At 37.4% G+C, this 13,325-nt stretch overlaps 1 protein-coding gene across 3 annotated transcripts in view; it reads right to left on the reverse strand.

Annotated features, from left to right (window-relative positions):
* The window catches only part of GPR155 (G protein-coupled receptor 155), a 43,725-nt gene that overhangs the window by 13,394 nt on the left and 17,006 nt on the right, over positions 1-13,325 (reverse strand). For 2 of the 3 annotated variants that reach the window (XM_058664652.1, XM_058664650.1), the window contains exons 5-12: positions 12,539-12,694; positions 10,547-10,630; positions 9,828-9,945; positions 6,245-6,329; positions 6,063-6,153; positions 5,323-5,533; positions 5,069-5,218; positions 2,026-2,130 (exon numbers count right to left, since the gene is read on the reverse strand). In XM_058664652.1, coding sequence (XP_058520635.1) covers positions 2,026-2,130; positions 5,069-5,218; positions 5,323-5,533; positions 6,063-6,153; positions 6,245-6,329; positions 9,828-9,945; positions 10,547-10,630; positions 12,539-12,694 — 1,000 coding nt within the window. The remainder of the gene's footprint in view (positions 1-2,025; positions 2,131-5,068; positions 5,219-5,322; positions 5,534-6,062; positions 6,154-6,244; positions 6,330-9,827; positions 9,946-10,546; positions 10,631-12,538; positions 12,695-13,325) is intronic. The other variant, XM_004577046.3, reaches the window with a different exon arrangement.

Raw genomic sequence — 13,325 nt, forward strand, 5'->3', positions numbered from 1 at the left:
TTGTGGCCACTTGGGGAGTAAACCAGCAGATAGAAAGTCTTTCTGTTTCTCCTCTCTGTAAATCTGATTTTTCAATTAAAATAAGTACATAAATTTAAAAAAAATAGGATTAGAAAATGTAAGAAACTCCTGTAATTTAAGTTTTCAGGAACTAACAAGATCAATGAAGAAAATGTGAGAAAAGAAAAGCCTAAAGAGATTTTTGGCAAATTAAAAAGTTGTGTAAGCAGAGAGCTTACAGATAAAGGATTTTGTTGTTGATGCATTATGTAGGGAGAAAAAATAATGCTTTGGGAATTCTGATGTACAGAAACATTAGCTATGCAAGAGAGGTACACAAATAAAACTTGCAAAAAAGTTTAATAATTGAATGACAGAAGGGGTGAGTGAAGCAGAGTGAAATCTCAACATTTAATTTATTTTTACCTCTTTCTGGGGAACTGTGAATTCTCCCATTATTTGAAATTCATTCCTAGGCAGCAGACAGAAGCTAACGATAAACCTCATGTGATAACAGCAACTCTTATTGCTACACTCTAGTTAGTAAGTATTTTAGGTAAACTATATCCTGGACTCACAGATTTGCATTCATCACTTAGATTTACAGAGAGAAATAGAGACAGAGAGAAAGATCTTTTGTCTGATGGTTCACTCCCCAACTAGTCGCAGTGGTCAGAGCTGAGCCAATCTGAAGCCAAGAACCAGGAGCTTTTTCCAGGTCTCCCATGTGGGTGCAAGGTCCCAGGGCTTTGTGTCATCTTCTAATGCTCTCCCAGGCCACAAGCAGGGAGCTGGATGGGAAGTGAAGTAGTTGGGATACAAACTGGTGCCCATATGGGATCCTGGAGTGTACAAGGCAAGGGTTTAGCTAGCAGGCTACTGTGCTGGGTCCACAGCATTGTAGCCAGCATTGTGGCACAGTAGACTGTCATGACCTGTGATAGCTCTATCCCATATTGGAGCACCAGTACTAGTCCAACCAGCTGCACTTCAGATCCAGTTCATTTCTAAAGGATCTGGGAAAGTAGCAAGGATGGCCCAAATATTTGGGCCCTTGCCACCCACATGTAAGACCCAGATGGAGATCCAGGTTCCTGGATCAGCCTGGCTCAGTCCCAGTAATTATAGACATTTGGGGAGTCAATTAGTAGATGGAAGAGCCCTCTCTCTGTCCATCACTCTGCCTTTCAAAGAAATAAAATACATCTTAATTCAAATCACAAACATGATCCAGTCTCTTAATTTCTATGCCAAAAGGCTATTACTTTTTAAAAGGTGTTTTCTCATATTTTATAAGAAAAAGCATATTGAAAGCATAAAGATTCAAAATGCAATTAAGAGTTAATTAACTATCCTGGTGTGAAGAGACATATGGGGGGGATGTTTCAGTTTCTAAAACAAAAAAATAAGTAAAAAAAAAAAGAGTGTAGTCTTTAGGGCAAACTTAGATTTATCACTTGGGTTAAATTTACTAGAAAACATGTATATGTACACTACGTGTATGTATATAAAAATTTGTAAAACATTTATTTATTTGAAAGGCAGTTACAGAGAAGGAGGGAAGGATGGAGACAGAGATCTTCCATTTGCTAGTTCACTCTCCAAATGGCCACAAAATTGGGGTTGCACCAGGCTAAAGCCAGGAGCCAGGTTTCTCCATGTTAGTGAAAGAGGCCAAGGACTTAGGCCATCTTCTGCTGCTTTCCTAGGCAATAGGAAGTTGGACCAGAAGTGGAGCACCCAGGACAGAAACTGGCATTCATATGGAATGCCAGTGTCACAGGCATGGCTTACTTAACATGCTATGCCCCAATGCCAGTTACCCAAACTTAATGTTTTTAAATGAACATTCTTTCTATGCATGACTATTATCCTGTTAGCACTTTCTTCATCTCGCTGGGGAAGCCTGTTCTCAAACAGTGTTCTGTTATGTTACAGCTCATAGAGAAATTCCTGAGTTCTTCTGGAGCCTAGGGATAAGGAATCATCTGTCTTTCAGCCCATTGTACAGCCAGGGGTACTTACTTTTCTCAAACGAAGGAGTCGCAGGTCTACTGGTGCTTGTATTTGCTCCTGGCTCTGCTGATGGGCAGTGCAGTTCACCATTTCCAATGGAGCAGGAACAGCAGCCTGCAGAGATGAAGTAACATGTGACAACAGAAATGGACAAGTTCTAGTTACAAAACAAAATCTAGTCAACTTGCATGTCTTACGCAGTGGAAATGTTTTCACATGATAACTATCAAGGAGTTTTCAATTATGCCTGCACAGAAAGGGAGATTTAAAAAGTTCCAGACAAAGTGTCTGCTTTTTTCCATGTAATTTCCTCATTGTGTAATATAGGGAAAATGCTCTTATCCATGCCACTTTAGTAGCGTCTACTGTGCTTTGGCAAGTAAGAATAAAAACACCTTCCTAACATACAGCTTTTATTTCATTACTGCACACACACACACACACACACACACACACACACACACTCTAATGAGCGCTACAGTAAATTAAAACTCTCTGACCTGAATTTGCAAGTTTCCCATGGAAGCCTTTCCTTCTTTCAGGACAATTCTTTAGGGTCCCCTACATATTTATTTGGGGACTTCTAAGGACCCAGGCAGACAGGCATGGAATTCCCATATTTGTGAATTCATCCAAATCCTCTTTGTCTTTAAGTTAAATTCAAAAGTCACTTCTTTCAAGAAATTCTCTGATTCTAGAAGATTCCATAAAACTATATACTTTTTCTAATATGTACTAACTAAAATCTATTGCTAGGTTGTAGATGAATTGGTTTACAGAAGTCACACTGAAGCATCTAAGAAGCTAGAATTTTTCCCCACTACAAAGAACTGCACGTGGTGCCCCTTCCAAATTTTACACACATGCGAGTACAGGTATGGAGCTCCTTGTCATAGAGTATAATACAATAATAACTTCAGTGACAAACTTATTAAAATTTTATATGCTAGAAAAATGAATAATTCTTAGGCTGAGCCTTCCATTGATAGTATGCTTAAATTCTTCACTGATGTTCTTAAAAATAAAAGAGATTTCCAGGTATAAAAATGACAATCTATAATAAGCTATTGTAAACGTCTTTTTAAATTTAAGATAATGATGCCATCTCAAGGTTAAAATAGAACACAGAAGAATAGGAAAGAAAATAAAGAGATTATCTGGGCCAGCCCTCTTCAGAAACTTGAGTTTAAATCAGCTAAGATAAAATTACTAAGAAAATATACAAAGGTACTTAAAAAGTTTATGAAGAAACAGAATTAAAAGCATGAATTTATTTGGATGCAAAAATAATTTTTACATCTCTAATTTCTAAAAATATACCTTTTAAACATAGTATGAAAAAATATTTTAAATACATATGCACTTAAAAGGTATGGTGTCAGAGAGATTGTCCATCATTTTTAAACCTTCAAATTCAGTTTTATAACGGAAAGTGAACAAGCTCCAAAGAGTGAAATTCTGATGATATAATCACAAATCACCCAACAGAGAAGTTAGTGAGCTCCATGCTGAAAGGCTGTGAGGTAAAGGCATAAGGTGAGCAGCGACATGCAAGTGCAGGTATGGGCCATGAATGGAGGGGGCGCCAGTGCCCGCAGGAAGGTGTGAAGGAGAGCAGTGGGGGGACAGGTCTGATGAGGGTACGGTGAAGCCATGAAAAGGACTGGAGTACCACGGGAAGGGCTGGGACCTCATAGGTATCGCAAGGCCGTCACTGACTCCGCATCAGAGTCTAGCGTGACTAGTGAACAGAAATCCTTAGAGGTAAACTTGTCCATTTCTCAGAAAACAGACTGGGTCAGAGGATGCTGGCAGACAGGTAGCCAGGTTAAGAGGAAATTACAAGAAGCCAGCAGAAACTGGAGGCCAAAGGAGGAGAATGTGGTGTTAGTAGAGCAGGGTTCAGGAGAAGTGCCGGAGGAAGTCAAGGGGAAATGGATGACCTTATGAAGGGGGAACGACATGCTCAGAGTAACCAAGGTAGCTGAAGGGGAAATAGATGTTGAGACCCAATAGTCTTGCAGGACAGTGGAACAACTAAAGGGGAAAAAAAAACTGCCGAAGATCTAGTGGAAAAATAATTTAAGAAAAGCACTAAATAAATGCTAGCTGTATACTCAGAGATGTAAGCAATCTATGTGTAGGCAGCAGAAAACCTGGGATTGGTCCTATTTAAGGAGATCACAGTAGGGATCCAGCCTTGGGAATCATATGCGAGGGTTCCCAGTGAAGCCACACAAACATCTATGTCCTATGACCCAATCATTACCATGCCATGAGTAATCCTGCTGTTTACCCAAGGAGATAATGAAATACAGATGTTTACTACAGCCTTTTTTCTAACAGGAGGCTATCTTAAAGCAACCTAAATATCCATCAGTATGTGAATGGATAAATAAAATTTGGTACAATCATATACTTGAACACATCTATGACATGAATAGATATCTAAAAATACTGATTACACCAACTGAAGTATAAAGTTCATATAAAATCTAAAAATATATAAAATAATACTGTATGTTGTTGGAAAAACACATATATCAGCATAAGAAACTGTTCTGGGAGGATACGGAATAAATTCATACTACTGGTTACCTCCAAAATTAACAAGAATGGAGTAGAGTCTAGAGATTTCAATTTTACTGCTAATGTTACATTTCTTTTTTAAAAAGAAAAATATCTAATGCAAGTATGCCTTTCTTCAGTTATAACTTCTTTCCAAACTCTCCAGTCCAAGGAAGTCTCAGAATTTAGTGAAAGATTATCCTCACAAAAAACACTTATAAAATAAAAATCTAATGAATGAATTTATAAGTGCTACTGTTGACTAGGATTTAAGTTCTTAATTTAACAAATACATATGAGATTAGATTAGCTCAATGATATTTACTAAATGAAACATTTAGAATCTATGCTATAAAGGCATGTCACAGGGCAGGCATTTGGCTGAATGGTTAACATGCCACTTGGGACATCCATATTCCATATCGGAGTGCCTGGATTTAAGTCTTGGCTCTGCTCCCAATTCCAGCTTCCTGCCAATGCGCACCCTGGGAGGCAGCAGGTGATGGCTCAAGTGCTTGGGTTCCTGCCACGCACGTGGGAGACCCGGGTTGGATTCCCAGCTCGTGGCTTTGATGCAGACATGTGGGGAGTGAACCAGCAGATTGGAGATCTCTCTGTGTTTCTCTCTCTGTCTCTGTATCTCTGCCTTTCAAATAAAATAAAATAAAGCAAAATAAATATTGTAAAATATTTTTTCCTTATAAAGACTTGTAACAGTTTATATATTTAAGATCATACTTGTTTCTGGGATGGAACTTGTAAAAAGTTCTGGTTCACTTGTTGGTGCTGGACTTTCCTCAAAAGTAGCATTGTCAGGGTCTGTGGCTTTGTGGCTCTGAGACTGGTCAAAGCCTTCATAGCGCCCAGCTTGAGTAGTGCGGTTCATGCACATGAGTGATATGCCAGCGATCGCGATGCTGCAGAACAGGGTGACTGCCGTGATGATCATCTGTCAACATCAGAAACAGGCAGTAAGCCACTTTCACAAACTCATCTTGGTGTTCTTAGTAGTATAGACTAAGGGCAACTTTTGTGTGTGTGTATGTATAGCAATTACATATCCATAGCTATAAGTACTCTAGAAGAGGAGTTCTTAAAGATGGGTAAGAGTATGTAAAAAAAAAATGTATGTTACTTGTAGAGAAAAAAAGGGGGTTTGATCTTTGCAATTACTGCAACCTTATTAGATGGTTTTAGTGGATCATGTTTTCCACTAAGAGAGGAAACAATTCACAAGTGTGTTTAAAAGAGGACTCAGTAAGTTTCAAGGATTTAGAAATCTTTTACTAAAAATGGAATTAGACATGCAAAATGTTCAACATATTTTTAGGTATAACAAAGTAATATGGGATTACCAGCATATATGTGATAAGTTGAAAGAAGTTTTCAAGGTTAGTTTAAGGTAGGTATAACAAGGTAAATTATCAAGCTGAAAAGAGATGTTCTTAAAAATAGAACTGCCAAAAAACTCTTCTCACCTGCTCTTTTCCATAAAAGAAAGCTGAGTCAATGCTATCTCCATTGTGCTTTCCCGTTATCAAAAGAACACCAATAAGGAGAGCAGGAATTCTGTAACAACAAGGGTTATTGAGAGAGAAAATCAAGAATGAATAACTGCACCTATAGAAACATGAAAGCAAACACAAAATCACCAACTCACCCCCAGCCAGATATTATGATGATTCCAACTGGGATTTGTACACTCTCTCGCTTTTTCAAAAGAAACAAAGAAACTGCTAGAAGACCTAGAAATAACAGACATGGACATCGATCAGATTCCATAGGATTTTATTTCCTTGTTTTACACCAAGTTTATTTTAATACTATAATTTTTTGCCCAAGAATTTACACATTCCAAATAATGTCCCCAATAGTTTGCAACAAGTTTTCTTAATTCAAAATCATTCATGTCATCACTCTGATCATGTTTCTTTCCTCAAATCTGGTTTTATGTGTTAGGATTTTTTTCGGAAGCCCCAAACATTTCAAAGCATTTTAAAATCTAAAACTGCAAACACAAAGATTCTAAAAATAAAGACACTCTCACTGTGTTGGTGAAATGAAGTGTAGGCAATTTTTACATGTTCTAAGTGTCAAAATGGAGCTTACAGTCATAATAAAAATACAAACACTTTTGAAGTCTTGAACTTTAGTTATACTTTATACCCAGTTCACTGAAAACATGTGTTATGAAAAATACAAGAAACATCTTATTTGATGAATTCTACACAGCTACATAAGAACTTTAGTGTTGGAAGGAAACTTTTTGCAGTAATGCCTTCATTTTATCCATGTGCAAACAGGGATTGCCAAAGCATGCAACCAGCAGAGGGCAGAACCTGACCAGAAACCCAATCACAAGGTAAGGTTTGGAACCCTCAATGTTTCACACAGAATCGTGGAACTATGTGGTTCCTAAGACATATTCTTCAGTATTTGCGAATTTCTGTGAGGAATTTGAAGTCTTTCTGGTTTATTTTTGATGAAAATCATCTGTACGTCCATCTTGCAACCAAAATACAGTCTCATAACTTCAGGGCCTGCATTTGGTTTTATATTACAGTTAAACCAAAGCAAGGCCACATGGAACTACAGCATGCCACGCAGCCCCAATGCAGGCTCTATGCCAATGTGGAGAAAGACAAGCAGTGCGTGAGATAACCAGGTCACAAAACCACAAGTAAAGGCAAGTCGGACTCAAAGAGCCACACTGGGGCAGTGAAATCCATTTGAGATTTTAAGCACTGATTTATACAATTTGCCATGTTAATTAAAGTTGTTAATTAGAATCTCTAGGTTGATAGTTTTGTTTGGGCATAAAATCTGTGATTCTGCTTTGGTTTTAGAGTGATATACTAGCTGTGTAGAAAGGATTCATAGCTAGACTTCAGAATGTACTGATTCAATGACACTGCACTACAATTAATACAAACTGACTCCAACATGCTTTAGAATTGATCCATTCCATAGGTTTTCAAAGTACCAGGAAAATAGGTAGTCAATCCCTAAAGTGTACCAGCTGGGTTTCAGTGACCAGGTCATTCTTCAAAATTCTAACCTTTGGCATTCTTGCCTTTTGGAAAGAATTCCACAGGAACCTTCAAAAAGTTCACTGAAAACATGTGTTTTGAAAAATACATGGATGTAAAAAAATTAAAAAAAAATTTTTTTTTGCACCAAAATAAACTTACCTTTAAATTCCACTTTCCACAAACTTTGAGCAGTTCCTATCTGGAGGAATAAAGCTCAGTATCTCAGCTGAAGCTGTAGGCCTATTTTCTTCATTTGACACAGCAGTTGCTGACATTTGGCCTCCAAGTCAAGACACCTGGTATATTCTCTAGCCGAGCCTAGGTTTGATACCTGACTCAGCTTCTTGCTAGCCCAAATGGCTCAAGTGGCTGAGTTCCTGGCTTCCAGCTGGCCCATACCCTGCTGCTGAGGGCACTGAACAAATGAACCAGCAGATGAAAGCTCTCTTTGTCTCTCAAATAAATAATAATTTTAAAAATACATAAACTAGAGCAGTGTTTCTTAAAGTATAAAAAATTATCATTGGCACAAAAGTAAAATGTTTCTCATGAAATGTCTGGATTTACTTCAACATGCATTTGGTAGATTTTTTGTTTTATTATTCCAATTTTTAATTAGTTTTTAACAGATTCTGTATGTGATCTGTAGGTATCATTCTAAATGCATAATGATATTCCCTCTTCTCCCTGCTATTTTCCCATCTTTCTTCCTTTAACAAATAAAAAGCAAAAAGTCTCTAGTAGGAATAGAAACAATAGCTATAAACAATAATTGAATAGAAAAATGACCATTTCACCCATATACAGTAAATTTTAAGGTAATCGCAGATCATTAAAACTACAGTAGTAAAACATTCTTAAAACATTTGGAAGATTTTAATTAGTACACGAAACAGGACTTTATATATAAGACTGATACAACTGATTAAAGTTTTAAAAGTGAGCCAATTTTAAGAAAAAAAAGTGGTATGCAAATAGGGCAAAAATTGAAAGGATGGCATGAAATGAGTGAAATTAAAAATTATGGAACCAGATAATTTTTATAGCAACATTCTGACGTCAAAATTCGGTTATAGCACTGAAGGTTAAAGGGTGCCTTCCTAGGGGTTATGGATTTCAAAATAACTTCTTTGGGTGGATTCTGCTATGTATGTTTGAAAGGCTTGGAGCTTTTTGACATAGTGATCTGCTGCTGTCATTCTCTCCAGGTTAACTTGAATATACCTAAGTATCAGACATCAAGTTGACCCATCTGTATTTAGAAATTGTCTGCAGGCTTTTTCAGCTTGACATTTCATGCAAACCATCATGCTCTACAAGGTGTACTTTCCTCTAAGAATCACACATTGTCTCCCGTTTCCACTGAGGTTTTCATTCTGAAATTCCTCTCCTCACCACACTGTTTCACTTCAAAAGGCTGTTGACTTAGATGCAACCTCCTTTTGATCCTGGAGGCATGAAATCAAAGGTCTTCCTTTGCAGACACTTCCTGATATTTGTCTCTTACCATCCTACAACTTCCTTTTATGTGCCATTCTACAGGTTCACATTTGTGATATGAATATAAAAGAGCCAGACAGGGTTGTTTTTACAAACATACCAGAATGCCTGCATCCAGGTAAATGTTACATCTCAAAATGCACTGAATTTTCTGAAACATTCTAAATACTCTCTGAAGCCAGCTGAAATGAGGAACAGTCTTTGTTGCTCCGCACTCCTTGATTACCATACTCTTTTCATCCTCCTACTTGTATGATTCTCATTCTACCTTCTCTCCCTGTTTGCCGAGGGCCTATCATGTACCAGACAGAAATACCCATATTTCATTTCATCCTCAAAATAACCATGTAAGATGCTGTAATGCTGTCTTACAAATATGTGAAGTCACTTACTTAAAGCAGAGCCAAATTTTTGAGTCACAGTCTAATAGTGAGTTCCAGGACACATTTCACCCGCCTCTTTCCATTCTTGCACTTCCCCACCTGCCTCCAGTGCCTGTCCCTTTGGCTATGAGTGGCCTGGAGCCACAGAGCCTGCCAGTTAGGAAATAAAACTCATCTTTGTAGTCTGCCTGTGATGGTAGCTGTACTTGCTTGACTGAACACTTTAATCCTGTATTACACAACTTCAAATAAACCCCTAAAAGCTCAGGGCTTCTAGGGATGGGGAAAGGGAGAATAGATCTCAATTTCTATTCACTATCCAACTTACCTGTCCACAGGTAGGTGCTATAGAGGGAGCTGTATAACAGAACAAACACCAAAATTTGTCCAACAAAATTTTTTTCTTTAACAAAATTCCATAGCATCATTCCAGCACAGACAACAGACTAAAGAAAAAATTATTAAAAGACTGTAAATAGCTAAGAAAACCATGAGTCAATACTATCATAGAAAAAACTGTAAGCCAGTCTACTCATGTTTTATTTACAACAAAAATTAATTGCTCAGTTTAAGTTACTGTAGAGAAATTAACTAATAATTAGTCATTCATACATATTAGTTATAGCAAAACCTTAGATTTATGATTTCAAAACCCCTTTTTATAAAGAGCCTTTGACAATGTATATATTCTAAATATCAGCCTCATATTTAGCAATGTTATAGACAGAAAAGTTCAGTCTTCTTTCCCTGACAGTTTTAGACACGCAAAACTTAAAAAAAATTCAAGAATTCAATTTTTAATGATTTAAAGAATACCAAGTTATCATTAAATGTTATCATTAGCCTGAACTTTAGATAATCTAAGACCTAAGGCAGTATTTATATGTTAGGTATAAACTAAACTAATGTTAATAGAATGGTAATTGATCTGCCTTTAGTAATACTTTTGACTTGATAACTGGGAAAATTTCACAAAGTGGTTTTCTCATCAATGGTAGAATCACCCACAAGAAAAGCATAGTTCTAAATGTCTGTAAATATACTAACCTGAGCAATGAGTAAGTTTGTTGTAAGCATATGAGGAAGCTGCTTATATTTCTTACTTAAAAGAAGAATACCTAGAGACCAGATCTTGAAGACAAAAGATTCAAAATTATTAATGTTTATTAATCTTAATAAGTACTTATTAAATAGCATACTGATTAGCGACTTCAAAGAATCCTTTTTACACTGGCTCAGACAGAAACTTTAGTATTTTATTTACTTAAACTGGTCTAGTTCCCAAAAAGGTAGTAGGGTAAATTACCATATCCAAAATAAAATATAAAGCTTGGAGAAACCCCACAGTAAATTAACTGTCCATAAATGACAGGATCTTTAAGAACTAATATCTTCGGCCCAGTGTGGTGCCTAGTGGCTAAAGTCCTCGCCTTGCACATGACAGAATTCCATATGGGCGCTGGTTCTAATCTCAGCTGCCCTGCTTCCCATCCAGCTCCCTGGGAAAAAAGTCAAGGATGGCCCAAAGCCTTGGGACCCTGCACCTGCATGGGAGACCTGGAAGAAGCTCCTAGCTCCTGGCTTCGGATCAGCTGAGCTCCAGCTGTTGTGGCTACTTGGGGAGTGAATTATTGGACAGAAGATCTTCCTCTCTGTCTCTTGTCTCTCTATATATCTGACTTTCCAATAAAAATAAACCTCTAAATAAAAAAAGAACGAATGTCTTGATCAGGACCATGTTCTAACAATGCATAACTCAGGGTCTAGAGTGGGACAAAGGGTTATAGCCCACTAGTCAAGAAAAAAAGTTTTAGAGGGAAATATAATTACAATGCATGACTCTAAGGTTTTCCTCTTTGAGCTATGCTGTATTGACTGCTGAGTCAGCTAAACTCCAAGCTGCCTTAGTATAAGCAGTCTGTCCCCTTACCCTAAGATTAACTGTCTTGTAGTCCTCATAGCAGCCAGATAAGTATGATGGTGCTGGTTGATTTTCATACCTTCTCCCATCCCACTGTCAAAAGAAACTCATATAGACGGTTCTCTTAAACTGCCCTCTTAAAAACGACAAGATTTTGAAAATGTGAGAGGAGAAATGGGATTTCTAATAAATGACCTAATCATACATTTGCTTGTTGCCAAAGACGTATTTGCCAGCACACAGTTTTTTTTTCCAGCTAGACTGGTGTTCAAATTCAATAGGCAACTTGGTCTATAAAATATTGTGGTTATTAAATATATTCTGTTTTTTAAAGATTTATTTCTTTTTATTACAAAGTCAGATATACAGAGAGGAGGAGAGACAGAGAGAGAGATCCTCAGTCTGATGATTCCCTCCCCAAGTGAGCACAATGGCCAGTGCTGTGCCAATCCAAAGCCAGGAGCCAGGAACCTCCTCCAGGTCTCCCACGTGGGTGCAGGGTCCCTAGGGTTTGGGTCATCCTTGACTGCTTTCCCAGGCCACAAGCAGGGAGCTGGATGGGAAGCGGGGCTGCTGGGATTAGAACCGGTGCGAGTATGAGATCCTGGCGTGTTCAAGGTGAGGACTTTAGCCACTAGGCCACCACACAGGGCCCAGTATATTCAATTTGAGAATGAAGCTAATGATTTAACATTAATTGAGTAACTGAAACTGAGCCCCCAAATCCCTTCTGAACATATGATGTTAAAACAGCTAGTGTTGGTACAATGATTCATCCCTAGAAGAATGCTTTTCACGTAGTATTATCTCATTTAATTGTTAAAACAACCCAGGGAAATAGGTGAAACTGCCATCTTTATTTTATGGCTGCAAACGTGACTTTTTAGAGTCATATAGTTATATCGAGTCAAATCCAGGTTTAACCAAATTTCTTGCTTTGTCTGCCATATAATGTAATTCCCAGTGGAAAAACAAGAAGTCAGAGCTTGGCAATTCACTTGATGAGGAGGCTTCAGCTTTCTCAATTTCCTAAGAAATTTGACTTTGAAGTCCTTTTCTATTTCTATGGAAGCAGTCATAATGTAGTTTCCATTAAGTCTCCACAGAAATATACTTACCAGGGAAACTAGGCTGATAATACTTATATCAAAGCTAACGTTCTGAATGGCATATGCCAATGGCTTGGGGTCCATAGAGGGAAAGGTCAGTAACCAGGCAGAAACATACATGATAGGAGCAGACACAAATGTGCTTATCACCATCCCTGAGGTTACCTGCAAAATCGAAAACAAACTGAGGAGTCACAACCTTTAAACAACTACCTTACCCTTTGAAACACCCACTACATATTAATGTATTCTAAAATAAAATGAGAACCAGTACAGATGTTACAGAATCCAGCAGGTTGTCTAATACCCTATTTCCCCTCCCTGAGGGTCTTTAAAAATTCCTTGATTCCTCCTCCAGTCTAGGCTCAACTGATGATTACACATCATAAAAATAAGAAATTCCACCACTGATGGTTGTCCTTTAGGTGCTAGGAAGCATATCATACCAATGACCTAAAGAAACCAATGAAGAGTTTCTTTCCATACCTTTCACAGATTAAATAATGTAATTAACTTTCATTCAACAACTAGGTTTCTTCACATTACATTTCAAAATATTTTAATGCTGTAGATTTAATACACTTAAACACTGTTAATACTGTGGTGTTAGCTGATTTTAGCTATATGTTACACATGATTAAGTGATTACATGGTATTTTGTATTTCACAGTTGATTTATCTATGAATGAAATAGATGTTTTTCCTTAAAATTTCCAAAGTGTCTGAAAATAACTTTTAAAATTGATTAGGATTAGGTGTAAGTACATAAAACATTTGACAAAAGACATGGCTGAGT

Source organism: Ochotona princeps, chromosome 5 (genome assembly GCF_030435755.1).
Source record: "Ochotona princeps isolate mOchPri1 chromosome 5, mOchPri1.hap1, whole genome shotgun sequence".
NCBI lineage: Eukaryota > Metazoa > Chordata > Mammalia > Lagomorpha > Ochotonidae > Ochotona > Ochotona princeps.